General features: G+C 33.0%; 1 protein-coding gene and 1 long non-coding RNA gene across 2 annotated transcripts; one reads left to right on the top strand and one right to left on the bottom strand.

Moving 5' to 3' along the window:
- Positions 1–6,128: 6,128 nt before the first annotated feature.
- Positions 6,129–8,531, bottom strand: LOC146539802 (uncharacterized). The gene has a single exon (XM_085207931.1). It carries the CDS (start codon positions 8,529–8,531, stop codon positions 6,129–6,131), a length of 2,403 nt encoding a protein of 800 aa, XP_085064057.1.
- Positions 8,532–8,960: 429 nt separating this feature from the next.
- On the top strand, positions 8,961–12,713 carry LOC146539801 (uncharacterized). The gene is made up of 3 exons (XR_014879467.1): positions 8,961–10,647; positions 12,146–12,322; positions 12,575–12,713. It is a non-coding gene; the product is annotated as an uncharacterized LOC146539801 (long non-coding RNA).
- The last annotated feature ends 3,979 nt before the right edge of the window (positions 12,714–16,692 follow it).

Here is a 16,692-nt window from a genome sequence, read left to right as displayed (position 1 = left end):
TTCCTATGGATGTTTCCTTCACTATAGGTATAATATTTTTTTAACTTAACGTTGTACCCCACTTTCGCTTTAAGACAGTTCTGTTCTTCATTTTTCATCGACTTGTGAAGGAAATGCGTGTTGAAAGGTGAAAATCAATGCTGATCTGAGCTTCGTTATACTGGAGGGAGGAAATGGAGGAGGAGGAGGAGGAGAAATATTAAATATATCACTTCCTACCCTCGCATGAAAGACAAACCCACAACCTGTTGCATTTGAAGTCCCACGCTCGTGCTCCTATGTTACGACTGGCTTAAATACTATATACTTATACATATATTAAAATATTTCTTTGAATGGTATAAAGTAATTGTAATTCACTTAAACCATTTGATTCATAAATATGATAGAGTTAACAATTTTAAACGAAAATTCAATTAGTTTTTATTCGAATAGTCCACTTACAGACACTTCTGAATTGTCAATTAAACTTTTCAAATTTTTAGTCGATGTGCTTAACGCATGAGTATGATCGAAATATTTATTTAAAACGCGCGGAGCGCGTAGCCAAGTGTTTTTACAAACAAAACTGGCGAGCAGCACCGTGTGTTATTTTACACGAACCATTTGAAGCCACTTTTTACCTATTCGTAACTCAAAAACTATTCCATCTAAAGCTGTCATATTTGGCTCAAATATTTAGACCCCCTACCTGTATACGTGCATTAAATTTCATAAACACAGCTCAAACAGTTATTTAGATAATGACGTCCAAAAATCGTAAATTTTTAGGGGGGTGACTGACCTATAGACCTTAATGTTAACCAAGTTCCAGATGACCTAGAATGGTGAAATTTAGCATCCGGTTAAGTAATTGGGTGTATATCAAGGGAAAAATCCGAAACTAGTATTTTTTTAATATTTTCTTATAATTTTTCAATAAATAGATTCAATTACGAACATTTACTTATAGTGCCTGTAAAGAAATCATAGCAATCAAAGTTCATGATAATTGATTTTTAGGCTTAGCGCCTGACAAAAAAATAAGAGCAATGCATTATTTATATATATGCTGCTTTAATTTATGTCACGCGTTAGTAAATATTTTATTTGTTATGGAGACTAACTTCACTATTACTTACGTAAGCCATCTAAAACAACACGATGCTTTCAAGTATATTTTATAATATAAGATAAGATATGTCTCCATTTGTAGCTGAAAATGCCTCTAATTTATGTCCTGACAAAGCCTGCCATCATGTGGACTTCAAGGGCTTCACGTAAAAATATAAAAATACTAGCGGCCCGCTCGCTTCTTCGCCTGCGTAAACTACATTATTATTAATTTCTGTCTCCATGAGTACCTATGTCGTATAAGTGATTCCATGCAAAATTTGAGACTTCTAGCATTTAGTAGTTCTAGCATCTTAGCGAGCACCTACGTCCTATAAATAACTCCTATGCAAAATTTGAGATTCCTAGCACATGTAGTTTCTGAGATTTCGTGATGAGTGAGTGACCTTTCGATTTTATATATATAGATAATAAATGGATTAACATCCTTCATTATTATTTATTACAATTTAAACATATGTTTTAGTACTTATTATACTAAGAGTATTTGCATAGTCGATTAACGTATTTGATATTAAATTATTATTACAATATTTAAGTACTAAGTCCTATATAAGATCCAATAAGGGTTCTGTTTTATTGCTTTCGAGGTACAGAACCCTAAAACAGAAAAAATACACTAAAAAATAAATATAAAAAAAATAATTATATTGATAGAAATATATATAAAATTTAAGAATAATATACTATCTGTAAGGTCAGTCGTGGCACAGGGGCACAAAGTGTGACTGTTAAACCGACTGGTAGTGAGTTCGATTCCCACTCGAGGAAATGAAATATTAATTTAAACTTATATTTCCATTTCTTCGCTCTGGTGTCGAGGCAAGGCGCGGCGGAGAGTTCCGTGACTCAACACGCAATGCCTCCAGAATTCGATGGAAAGTGGGGTTACTGAGTGTATTAACACTAGGTTTCCTCTGTCTACTCTGCTGTGTGCGGGATACAGCGTGAAGCTGATTTTATTTTTAATTTGATATATTGTCAGCCTACCAGCTATCTTAACAGAAGTAATTGTAAAGTAATTATTAACAGTAAAAATTTAAGTAATTGTTAATAAAAAAATAAGAGAAAAAAAGAGAAAATTAAAAATTACTTAAACAAAATAATACAAAATAAATAAATCCGCTTTACGATGTATCCCACACATAGCGGGGTAGACAGAGGGAACCTAGTGTTAAGACACTCAGTTCCCCTCTTTCCATCGAACTCTGGAGGCATTGCGTGTTGAGTTATTCCAACAAAATAATGAAATTAGAAAAAAAATAAATAAATATATCAGATTTCTAAACGCAGCATACATTCATTATTTTCTAATCTGACAACTGTCATTTAATCAACAAAATAAAAACTATAGTCGAGATTCATAGATAAATATAATCTATTTTCATATATAATTAAATATCGTCTTAAGAGTAATAAAACATAATATTATTGACCATAATAAAAAAGTAAATACCTAATTATATTAGATATATTTTATTGTACGAAGGCGCTCATATTTTAATGGTTTTTTTGGCCTGGGTTTCATGATTTTACTGGTTTTAGGAACACTTGTGGAAACGGCAGAGAACGAAGTCGACCTTGGGATCATATCAATTCAGATTTGTACCGTCAGCACTTAATAAACTTATTGTTTATATTTTTTCCAAGACATGTTGAACAATGAGTCGTTCAATAGAATTGCTTGTGGTTGAAACAAGAACCTTACACCGAATTGTTCCAATGCCTCCCGATGGGAGCTGTCTCTTCCATGCTATTGCATATTCTTCGTTTGAGCGTATTGATATACAACAAACTAATAAATTGCGCGAGACTATGGTAGAGTACGTATGTCGTAACTGGAATGATTTAAGTATCTACACTAGCGCTCGAAACGGGAATCCTTACTCTTCTAAAGAAGACATGCTTTGCTTAACTACGTACGGAGCTACTTCCGAAATAAAGGCTGCAGTAGATTTGTACAGTACTAGCGGACGCGCGCAGCTTCGCTTGCTTATTGCTTAGGGGTGAATTCTAATAAACTTTGAAACACGTATTCAATAAAATATTTTTAAGAGTCTCAATTTCAAATTTTATAAAAATCAGTGGCGATTTAAAGATTTTTCTATATAAACTTTCAACCCCTTATTTACACCCCTAGGGGATGAATTAAAATAAACTACGAAACTTATGTTCAATGAAATATTTTTAAGAGTCTAAATTTCAAATTTTATAAAAATCGATGGCGATTTAAAGATTTTTCCATACAAACTTTCAACCCCTTATTTGCACCCTTAGGGGGTGAATTCTAGAAATCCATGAAACACATGTTCAATTAAATATTTTAAGAGTCTAAATATCAAATTTTATAAAAATCGGTGGCGATTTAAGAATTTTTCCATACAAACTTTCAACCCCTTATTTGCACCCTTAGGGGGTGAATTCTAGAAAACCATGAAACATGTGTTTAATTATATACGTTTAAGAGTCTGAATTTCAAATTTTATAAAAATTGGTGACGATTTCAAAAAAACCTATACAAACTTTCAACCCCTTATTTGCACCCTTAGGGGGAGAATTCTAGAAAATGATGAAACACGTGTTCAATTAAATACTTTTAAAAATCTAAATTTCAAATTTTAGAAAAATCAGTGCCAATTTAAAATTTTTTCCATACAAACTTTGAACCCCTATTTCACCCCTTTAGGGTTAAAATTTTTCAAAATTCCTTCTTAGTGGATGTCCAGATTACGAAAGTAAACTTTTGTCCAAATTTAACGTTTCTACGCACAGCGGTTACGGCTGTGCGTGCGTCTTACCTCAGTCAGTGAGGACAAGTCCTTTTATATATATAGATAGATAGATTAAGATAGAAGTGTATTATCACAATGGTGTCCTACTTGGTTTATTCGGCGAACAGAAATGTCCTATGAGTTTTTTATTGAGCAACTATTGAGTTTCTTGCCGTAGTAGCTTCCTATAGGAAAAGTACTTGTAATGGCCAAATTGAATAAAGAATATTTTGATTTTGATTACATTATAAACCTTTCTACTTATGATTTCTGTACAAAAAGTAATGATATCCCGTCAAAAACATAAATGTAAAATGAAAGCCAAGTTCAGTAATAAAACATATGCTTTCAGCGATAAAAGAAGTGAGATGTAAATGTATGCCAAGTTCAATGGTCAGTCCTGAAATTTATTTTTAACAATATAAAATATTTTATAACAACTGTAAATGCCCATTCTTCTTACAACTTGGAGACTTTATTTATGTCTAATATCTGATTTGGCTAGTTTTCAAATTAATTTACATCGATATAAATGAATGTATTCAAATTGTATTCTACTCAGATTCTATTGTAAATTCATAAGAAAACTAGCCAAATCAGATATTAGACATAAATAAAGTCTCCAAGTTGTAAGAAGAATGGGCATTTACAGTTGTTATAAAATATTTTATATTGTTAAAAATAAATTTCAGGACTGACCATTGAACTTGGCATACATTTACATCTCACTTCTTTTATCGCTGAAAGCATATGTTTTATTACTGAACTTGGCTTTCATTTTACATTTATGTTTTTGACATTTTTAAAGATGTATTTAGTAGAGTTGGTAAGTAACTGACTGAATATATGATGGTTTTTTTAGCTTTCCACTGTATACACCCGCATATAGCAGGAAAGGCAGAGGGAACCTACCGTTTCCGATTTTCCGCTCTATTCGCGAGGCATTGCGTGTTGAGCGGTGTAACTCAACGCCGCGCTTACCAGAGCGAGAAAATGAAAATATTCAATATTATATTCCCCCGAGTGGGAATCGAATCCACAACCGTCGCGATAACTATCAGACCGCTATAAAATTTATTTCACAGAATATCTATTTAAATTGCTACCTGTGTACATAATAGATGTTTACTACTTGAGATGAAAATTCACAGAAATTGTGATTCTCAGTACGAAGTCGTACCGAAACCAATTACTGCTTAACAATGTTGTATCACAACTACAAATATCTATTTCGAGATAGGAGTGTAGGTATATGAAATATGTTACAGCTCAAAGGGATTTACTTACTCGTATTTTTTTGTGGCTTCACGCACTATCCCGTATGTATAACGGTGTAAGAGAGGCCACTTAGTGTCAAGACACTCTGTTTCCATATTTTCAACAAAAAAATTCAACGCTAGGTGTTGTGGGTATCGAACCAATAACCATTGTAATATATTGTCCTTTTTTATTTTACTTGAGATTTTTATTTTATGTATGCATTAATTAATAATAATAATAATAATATAACACTTTATTGCACAAATAAGAAAGGAATAAAATACAGTACATGATAAATATGATTAACAGTGCAATGGCGGCCTTATCACTAAAAGCGATTTCTTACAGGCAACCAAAAGAAAAACGAAAGGATTAAATTTAGTAAAGAAAGCAGAAAGGTGCAAAAAGTACTACGATATATATAAACCAATACATAAATAGCGAATACCAAATAGCTTTATATATACATATATATAAACAAACATAACATACATACATAAATAAATACACACACACATATACATACATACATATGTATATATATATATATATATATATATATATATATATATATATATATATATATATACATATGTATATATATATATATATATATATATATATATCTTTAAAAGGACAATATTATAAGAGTATGTATATTTATCTTTAATTGTTTATTTATGTATATATATATATATATATATATACATAAATAAACAATTAAAGATAAATATACATACTCATACTCATATATATATATATATATATATACATATGTATATATATATATATATATATATATATATATATACATATGTATATATATATATATATATATATATATATCTTTAAAAGGACAATATTATAAGAGTATGTATATTTATCTTTAATTGTTTATTTATGTATATATATATATATATATATATATATATACATAAATAAACAATTAAAGATAAATATACATACTCTTATAATATTGTCCTTTTAAAGATTAAGTTGAAGATAGTACTGTTTAAGGCGTCGTTTAAATAGCCCAATCGACTGGGACCGTCTTACTTCCAGTGGCAGCTCATTCCATAGTTTTACTGTTTTAACAGTAAAAGAGTCACTATAGCATTTGGTGCGGCATGAAGGAATTTCAAGGACATGGTTATGGCGGGAACGGAGGTTTTGGGAATGTAGGATATCGGACCCCAGAAACTTAAAGCGCTCCTTGAGGTATGATGGAGTAACAGGATTGAAAAGGATGCCATAAAGGAGAGTGAGAGCATGCAAGTTACGCCTATATTCTATTGACAACCATTTAAGTTGACTTCGGTACTGAGACACATGGTCATGTTTCCTTAACCCAAAAATAAATCGAATTATAAGATTTTGCAGACGCTCTAGTTTATTAAGTAGTTGCTGGGACAGATTTAAGTAGCACGAATCTGCATAGTCTAGGATAGGTAGAAGGAGAGCGTGGGCCAGAGAGATTTTAGTCTTTATCGGTAAAATGTTCTTCCACCCTCTCAATCTACCTATGGAACAAAAGACCTTCCGACTAAGCTCTGATACGTGAGGCGACCAGCAAAAAGCACCGTCCATCATGATTCCCAGATTCTTAACACTCTCACTCACCTCCAAGCAAACATTATCATATAAGATTGAGGGTAAGGGAGAACGTAATTTAGACAGTTGGTTGGAGCTACCAAACATACACACCTGAGACTTGCTGGGATTGATAGCAAGTCCAAACGATTTACTCCAGGCACTAATAGTTTGTAAATCTGAATTTATTTTATTAACTGCATTAGGTATATCGCTTATAGCTGCAGTTGTGTAAATTTGCAAGTCATCGGCGTAGAGGTGGTACGAAGACGATATGTGTTGAGTGAGAGTGTTAATGAAAATGGAAAAGAGTAACGGTGATAATACACTACCTTGTGGGACGCCGGCGTTAATACTACATGTTGATGAAACTTTTCCGTCAAGCTTGATGCTTTGTCTGCGTCCGTGAAGGTAAGAGGAAAACCATTCAGTAGCTTTCGAGGAGAAGTTAATAGATTTTAAAATTGCTAATAGAACATCGAAGTCAACTGTGTTAAATGCATTAGAGAAGTCTAGCAGAACAAGTAAAGTCACTTGCTGATGTTCAAAACCGTATCTGATATCGTCACAGACTTTGTTAAGAGCTGTAACTGTGCTATGCCTAGGACGGAAACCAGATTGGAAAGGAGACAGTATGTTATTGTTGTGTAGGAAAAGATAGATTTGGTCATGCACAATGCGTTCAAGAACCTTAGATAGGAAAGGTAGTAAGGAAATAGGGCGATAGCTTGAGAAGGATGCTGGGTTTGGTACTTTAGGTATTGGGATCACAATTGCATGACGCCAGGCATCAGGGAATTCATTATAGGAAAGGGAAAAGTTATAAATATGACACAGGACAGGAAGAATTGAATTAAGTGTAAGGAGGATCATCCGTCGACTAATATCATCAGAGCCAGTAGCGTCAGATTTAATTGACAACACGTGCTTGCGAACCTCTGCTTGTGAAGTAGGAGAGAAAAGGAAGGGTTTGATTGCAGGATTAGATTGTAGTGACAAGGAGTATAGAGTTTTTACTTTAGTGCTATTATCCAATACATTGACAGCTGTAAAGAATTTATTCAGCGAGTCTAAATCCGTGCAGTTGTTTAAGGTAGCCGAGTCACTGGAACGCCGGTTCCCTATTCCCATCGCGTTCAGGAATTTCCAAGTTTTTGCAGGATTGCTATTGTTAATTGACGAGAGAATAAAATTACGACGTGCGTCTCTGCAAGTCTTGTTACATCGGTTCCGTAGTGTTTTGTACCTTTGCATATTGGCGTCCGTAGGATTTTTCTTGTATTTAGACTTTGCAGTATTACGTTTGGACATAAGCACCTTGATATCTGAAGTTAACCACGGAGCGGGGAGATGTTTAATTTTAATAGGCCGGAGCGGTGCGTGAATATCGAAGAGCTCTGTCAAAATAGAATTAAAAATATTCAATTTGTCATTGATATTACCGGCATTAAATATGCAGTCCCAGTCAATACCAGCAAGATCGTTCATGAACTTTTCGTTGTCGATGTCGCTAAAACATCTTCGCATCACAACTGTCGGCTTCAATTTTGGTGGACGTATTTTATATGACAGGTAGACGAGGTCGTGGTACGAAAATGCTTCAGCTGACATCTGACCAAAGCTCGCAACACGTTCTGTTGATGATACGATCATAAGGTCTAACAAAGATGGCGCACAACCAGGAAAGAAGTGGGTAGCGGTCGTAGGAAGGATATTTAAGTTGGCACTGTTGATAATACTTTTTAATCGATTTGTACGGAAGTCGTTCTTAATCAAGCACGTGTTGAAATCACCCATTATGATGGAGTGATCAGCCCCCGCAGCATACCTTTCTAATAGATCCTCAAAAGCATCAAAGTAATTTATATGTAGATTGGGACTATAAAAGACGCCAAGTAAAACTTTGAGAGTGCCAAAAAGGACTTCTATTAAGATATGTTCCGACGAGTTTGAGAAGACAGAGGGTGACTTGTGTAATACCGAGAAAGGAAAATGACTGCGTAGGTAAATAGCCACTCCCCCCCCACCCTTCTCAGTCCTATCATTGCGGATTAAGTGAAAACCTGGCAGAGAAAATGCAGTAGATGGCAAAGCAGGCTTAAGAAATGTCTCAGATACTAGAATAGCGTGAATGTTTTTTAAATTAAATGAGTCGAGCAAGTCTGGATAATGCGCTGGTACGCTCTGTGCATTGATGTGCACAACATTAAAATTTTTAAGGAAGTTATTAAACTTGTTTTCAAGGAGGGAGCTGAGAGGATCCGAAATGCTATAGAAACTACAATCAGAAGCTGTCGAATCACAGTGGGGAAATGAATCATTATTTGAACTATTACCACTGAAGCCGCTATTAATATCCATCATGAATAGTAAATATATAAAATATAGATGGCTTATATATGTATATATGATATATCGTATAAAAAAAAATAAAAAAAATAAGTATATATATAATAAATAAAAATATAATATTTAAAAATATATATATATTAATATAGATAAAAAAAAAAACAAAAAAGATGCTAAAAGAGAAAAAAAAAAAAAAAAAATTATGTACGTTAATAAAATAAATAAATTTATATATCCCAACTTCATCCACCTGTCAGCAGTGTCTTGATACTCAGGAAAGCAAGAGAAAAAACATATTATACAAATAAAGTAAAATGATAAGCGTGTAACGAACCGGATTTTAGTGAGAAAACTTGCTATATAATCTATGGCGACAACACTGTCAGCTGTCCTAACAGCGATTGTTTACAAATTCAGAGTGACAAATCAAATATTAAATATTCAAAATATTGACAAATTTAGTGGGTAAAACTAACTTCGAAGGTAAAACAAAGAGGAAAAAAAAAGCAACAAGAACAAATATATGAAAATTAAATATACAAGTTAAAGTAGAATATACTAAACGATAAATACTACGATAGTAAAATTGAGACCAAATATCTATCATTATCAATATAAAAAATGACAAAAACAGCGCCAAGGAAGTTACTTTTTTATAATTCTCTTTGTGCGGACGATCTGCTTGGCTGCAGCTGCTGCTTTGGCCGTAGGAGGAGCAGGATTTACTTGTCCTTGAGCTTCTGGATTAGGGGAAATTTTGTCAAGCTCCGTACTTGAAACTATGCTATGACGCTTGTTGTCCGGGCCAATTACAATAATATTTCCACCCTTGGTCCAGCATTTGGAGATTCCAAAGCGTTGTCGAGCCACCATAAAAGCTTCGTGCCTTGCTTTTGTTAAGAATTCTGAGAGAGTGATTCCAGTATTCTTGAGGGAAGACTTCGCATACCAGATTTGATTTCTAAGAGAGAGATAGCGAAATTTGAGCTGAATGGGTCTAGGCTTCCCTGGTGAGACTTTTCCCAGGCGCTGGCATCTGCTTACATCATCAATACATAGATCTGCAACTTTAAGATGTTTGGCCAAAACTTGCATCACCTGTGGAGCAGTGTCCTCGTTTTTATCCTCTGCAACACCATGCACTAACAGAATTTTCCTTCTACTCTGCATCTCAAAGTTATCACACTGCTTAGTAAGGAGCTGAACTTGATTCTGAAGACTTTCAAGGGCATTTAACACGAAGGATCTGAACATATTGAACTGCACGGCTATGTTTGCAGTTGGGCTTGATAAGTTGCTTGTAGAATTTAATTGTTTTTGGAACTCCGTCATTTGGGAGTTGAATTTCTGTGTCAAATCTTCAATAGAGTGCTTGATGGTTTCCATTATAACAGATTGACTGATTTTTATAAGTGAGCAAATAGAAAGAAGATTAGATGAAAGAAAAAAAAAACACTCAATACAACACTAAGGTTACACAAGGTCACTAACACACAAGTCACAAAGCTCTTAGTCTTACTCTTATGAATAAGTGGATATTTTATAGGATTGTCACTGCTGGCAGGTAAGAGAATTTAGTTCATTACTTTGATCTATTAAATAATAGGAATAAACTGGTTTAAAAGTAATTAAAAATTGAGAGCTCTACAAACAACTGTTAATTTTATTTATCTATCTATATTTCCCATTTATCGGCCAATTTACGAGAGATTGATTGTTGAGTGCTGCAACTCAATGAAAGTAGCGAAATGATAATAATTAAGTCCCCCGAATAGTAATCGAACCCACTACTAATAGTATATACAGTTAATAACACTAAATGTCATAGTAAATCGTAGTATAGCGAGACCGCGTATGACCTAGCCGTCAGAAACGGTAGCAAGCTCACATGTCAGGGAAGTAGGCCGCCACGTCTGCATTAATTTTCACGACACCGCCCGTTCCCTGTATTTGACGTGATATAGTATTTAACATCTTATACTATAATTATAATAGTTATATCTTATACATGAAGTCTATATTATATGTGATCTATACTTTTATTTTAAATTGAGGGCATCGTGACTATAATGAAGCAGGTTTTGGATTCGATTCCCACACGAAGAAATGAGATATTTAATTTTATCATTTTCTTCACTCTGGTAATGAGGTATCGCGTCGTCATTCCGCCTTTTAATACGCAATGCCTCTAGAATTTGGCGTAAATTGGAGAATAGAAATGTCTTAATGGGAACGGAACGTCTAAACACTAAGGTAAAGTTTCCTCTGCCTACCCTGCTATATTTATAGGATACAGTGTGAAGCTAAAAAAATAATAATTACATTCTTCTTCCTCTACATTTAAAGATGAAAGTTATATACGAGCATATTAAGTAGTACAATTATAAATATTTGTTGCTACGCGATGGTTGTGTTTGTTTATTTAACAAGCAATACCTCTAAAATAAAAAAGATGAAGAGGAGAAAAGAGAATGTATACTCTGTTCTATTGATATGAGTAGAAGAAATGTTTATAGGTATGGATCCTGTTCAGCCCACCAAGCTATTTATGTTGAATGCAAAAGACAAACATTTTGATTAGCAATTATTTTCATAAGTTTCCAATAAATACTCTTAATTAAAATAAATATTTAATTTATTTTGTATACAGTTAATTAATATTCTAGGTTGTGAAACAGCTAAGAACTTATTAAAATGGAACAAACATCTACCCTCAAAAATTGTTGCGTTTTCATTTTTATTTACCAATTTAAATTATTGTAATATATATTTTTTAAAAAGCATTGAACCTGTAACTTCCTAACTAATAACTAATCGACTGGTAAGCAACAAATAGAATTCAACATAAATTAAACAAAACAGATGCAAATGTTGTCGTGGTAAGACAATCCATTTAAACTTCCTCAGTACGTGGATGGAAACATCAAAACTTCGTGCTAAGGCACATTTCATACTAACCACTAATAGAATATGTAAATAATATTTATCATTTTACAATAAGAATTTGAACATCCGTGTCTTTGCTTCTTTTTTATTTACTAATATCTTTCATTTTCTTTCAGTTTTTCAACACGCTTCACCTTTGTTGGTCGTCTATATATACATATATCTATCTATTTATCTCAATTTCCCCAAAGCACAACAAATTTAGCTTCTAAATCAACACAATCAAATGATACGAGTGTTAATGCAGAGTTAAGTTCAGTTCAGTTCAGTGGACTTCGCGAAAAACTTCCGAGGTATTTCCCGTGGACCTATAATTATTAAATTTGTGCAAAATGTGAGAACTTACAATACAAATAAATAAAAAAAAATCAAAAATCATTCTAAATTTATATTTGTAGTTCATTTCATTCAAAATGAAGTTCGCAAACTTAAGTATGTCGACTTTTAAAAAGTCACGTTCCCGTTGATTTATTATAATTAAAGTGTTACGGAAACCCTCAGTGCAGGAAACCGACTAGTATTTGACTGTTTTTGTTTGTTAACAGGTCAGCATAGAGTAGAACCTCTCCGGACACTCAACCAGGATACTCCGCTCTCCGCTCTAAATAGAGTTACCATATGTTCTTTTTTTTATGAAAAAAGACAAGGCAAACGAGCGTCGGTCACCTGATGGTATGTGATCACCGCCGCTCACAAAGTTCAGTACCACCAAAATTGTTTTTTTTATTTTATAACTTATTCCTATACTAAGATAGAAAGCTGCCAAAGACATAGAAAGCAGAGAGTGACTGTAAGAGACAAAAAGCTAAAGTTAACACAAAAATCCATTTAAACATACATAAGGAAATGAATATTTTCGTATTCCGAATTTGTAAAGCGTTTCGTCCGTTAGGTATTCCTTTCATGAAGGCAACTGATGTGTGTCTCTTCAGAATATTCAACTCACCATATTATTTAATATAGCTGTCAGTGGGACGCTATTACTTTTAATTTATCATTTACATGCCCTAGTTTAGTTTCTTGGTTGGTTAGAGCTGATTAATCTTTAAAATTGAAAAATAAATGGAGATGAAAGAGACTTGAGGTCAGTCGTGGCGTAAAGGCACAAGGTTGTGATAGTAAAATTAGCTGTGAGTTCGATTCCTGCTCGAGGAAATGTAATATTCATTTAAATTTATATTTTCATTTCTTCGCTCTGGTGACAAGGCAAAGCGCGGCATTGAGTTTCGCCACTTCCACATACTGTAACACGCAATGCCTCCAGAATTCAATGGAAAATGGGGAACGGAGTGTCTTAACACTAGGTATCCCTCTGCCTACACTGATGTGTGCGGGATACAGCGTGAAGCTGATTTATTTTTTTTATAACAATGTGATTATTTTACCTAATAACGTAAAATTAATAATTAAATACGTTTGTTTACTAATAGTACGAGTATAAAGCTGAAGAGATTGTTTAGTTGGACGCTCTTATTACGCGCTATACGCGCTTCAGACAGCAAATAGAAAAAAAAATTGAATAATATTCTTCATTGACTATAATAACCTGGTAAGCGTACAAAGCGAATGTTCTTAATCTTATACTGAATAATTAATAAAAAGATAAAAAGAAGAATGCATTGCAATAAAAGTAGGAAGAAAGAATATTAATCTAAATTAAAATTTCCAGTTCAAATAACAAATGAGAATAAAATGTTCATTCCTGTTTTAAATAGCGTTTCAACTTTAAGCTAAATGCTAGCTTTGACGTGAAAAAATAAGAATTACTATAGCAATGAAATTAATATTTTAATGCGAGATCTAAATATGTTTATTTAGTAATCTTTTCAGGGTTCCGTAAAAAAAAGGAACCCTTATTGGATTTGTTTGTCTCCATCTGTCTGTCCGTCCCTGTAAAATTAATATCAGTATTTTTTGCCTTTTTATATTAACCATGGTATTTTTGGCAGAAGCACTATTCTACTGCAGAAAATAAATCAATTTAAATATTGCTACGAGTGGCGATCGAACCAAAACCTATCGCGTGAATGTAGTACTGCTAGTGCTGTATCGTAGTGCCACAATACGAGTATAGTCAATATTTTGTTTAGCAATATTTTAATTTTCTTTTAAAGTTCGGTTTTTAAAATCTAAATTATAACCACTCTGAAATATATTTGAGTATAATAATTCAAGGATATATCCTGGAATCCTTGAATTATTCGCAAAATAAACTTAGTATTAGCGCCGAGGAAAGCTTTCAATAAACCAAAACAAAAACAAGTATAAAATCGTTCGATACAAAGTTTGTTTAAGCTCTGTAATAATAATGAAATTACTACTTTGGAACTAATATAAAAGCTTATCAAGTTTTTACGACTGAATTTCCTAATTTTGTAGCCTCATATATATTTTACTGATTCATACTTCTCTTCCATATATGGTACGCAAAGACACTAGCTTCTAGTGTCAAAACACTTCGTTCTCCAATGTTTAAATTAATTCAAGATCTTGCATGTTGAGTGGTGGAACTCAACTATACAATACTCATACATACTCAACATACAACATAATATTGATTATATTATCTTCTACGTGTACGATTGAACACACAAACATCGCGTTGAAAATAAGACACTGACCCCTTAGTTATATACAGGGTGGAAGAGGCAGCGCTTCTTTTATTGAAACTGCATATAGGGTAATATATTTCAAACCCACACCTAAGAAATTAATCAAGGTACCTCAACAGTTTGGACGTAGGATTTTTTTTTCATTTCACGATTTTTATCCATACCTGTATTTCGTGTGACGCACACATAAGTGTACGACGTTTCCGATTTGACAGGTAAGTGTGTGCGTGCCTATGTTATACTTTACAAATGGCGTTTTATTTTAAAACGATAATTTTATTATTTATTTTGTTTGAAAAAAATAACTTTTTCATTTTTGGGATTTTTTTTTTCCGAATTATATTAGGCTTTTATAGAGTAGTTAAAACTGTGGTTTCATTTAAAGTGGTGCTGACAATTCCACCCTGTATATTCATCGCGAGGCTCAAAAGCTGAGCTTTCCACTTGTATAAGTGATCATTAAAGTAGAACCAGAAAAAAACTTTTTAAAATAAAATTTATTAATAAAAAACAGTAAAAAAAATCCAGTATAAGGAAAAATATTTTTTTATATCATCAAGAACAGCGTTGTGTCTATTATTTTTATTCTTTTGTTATTGCTTCATTATAAGCGATATATATATATATTATGCGTTCATATACAATTTTTCACTCTTGTATAGTAGTAATGTGAACGGTATTTTTCACTTTTAATAAATCGAATACAAAAATGAAATATTAAGAATTAAATATATGACATTGATACAGGTCGGATGTCAAAAAGCAGAATAAATAGTCACTCAGTCACGCCAAGCAAGTGTTGTTATACCTACATCATATATGAACACTCACACAAATGCAAGTCTCTGGTTAGACCTCGCGGACTATAAGAGGAAAGATTAACGTAACAATTTAGAACACACTTCTGTAGTAAAAAGTTTTTGCATTATCCTCCACGGCGTGCTTTCATTCGATAGCGACTGCAATTTTGCTATGGGTTTTAAGATAGACAGATACTTATTTATTAGCTAGTACTCGTATAGTGCAGTATATATACTGCAATATTTTAATTCAAAATTAAATTAAATTAATTAAACTATAACACTTGCTTCACGCCTTCCTCCCAGTTGGGTAGCCAGAAATGACGGAGCGCCAAGCACTTCGGACTCTGCATATCCTCAAACTTTCGTGAACTTCCTCCAGCATAATTGATACTGTGCCTGCCTCTCTTACCGGGTCGTACACTCATCTTTCATTATTATTTTTTGGCTGGCTGGTACATGCCATTTTGTGTCTTCATTACAGTTTCGATTAGCAAAAGCTATAAAGAGAGTAGCAGTTTTTTTTAAAGAATTTAAATCTGTAAACATAATTTAGCCAGACCTAGCGAGCTACAAATACATTTTTTTTTCATACAAATTGTTTGTTATATTCGTTTATATCCTAAAAAGAGCTTCGCAAATCGAATTACCAACCTCATTCTAACAGCCATCAACTTTGTATTAGGTTAGAGGAGAGCGGCTCTAAAGGATTTTTCCCCGTTATAAGTACATTTACATTCAGCTAAGGTGATTTTCACTTTAGAACGTCTCATTTAGTTTAACTGGCGGTATGTGTCTTAAAAACTTTTAGTTAAAAAACTTTTATCATAGTTGTCGTATGCTTTGCCTTGTCACATTGTCAGTTGTTTCTTTTACGTCTTATTTATTTTTGTATATTGTATTAGTATTTTATGTTATTATTTAAAATATAAGAAGAGGCCAGTCGTAACGTGAATCTTCAAAATTTTGCGGAAAGTGGGGAATGAATTGTTTTTACATTAACAGTAATGTTAAAAAATACAAAATTTAATAAAATTATAATTTTCAATTTTAATCAAGATCTAAATTAAAACTTATATCGTACTGTACCGAGGAAGTCGATGGCTTCTTGATGAAGTGAGCTTTTATAGCAGTTGTAGTTTATCGCTCAAGTTATCTTAGCGAGGCAAGGAGAGGATAGACCTTCAGTTTATAGTTTGTAAAAGTTATTGAAGTTACGTGAATAAATATAGTGCTTTAGATAGAAAAGAT

This window comes from Heliconius melpomene, chromosome 3, assembly GCF_056956725.1.
Source record: "Heliconius melpomene rosina isolate 202511_hmr_F chromosome 3, ASM5695672v1, whole genome shotgun sequence".
NCBI classification, from domain to species: Eukaryota; Metazoa; Arthropoda; class Insecta; order Lepidoptera; family Nymphalidae; genus Heliconius; species Heliconius melpomene.
The sequence above is the reverse complement of the archived record's forward strand: the minus strand, read 5'-3'. Positions and strand labels throughout refer to the sequence as shown.

Bases quoted from the DNA above. Each gene is read 5' to 3' on its own strand.
- LOC146539802 (XM_085207931.1), bottom strand. From the start codon at position 8,531: ATGGGTGATTTCAACACGTGCTTGATTAAGAACGACTTCCGTACAAAT.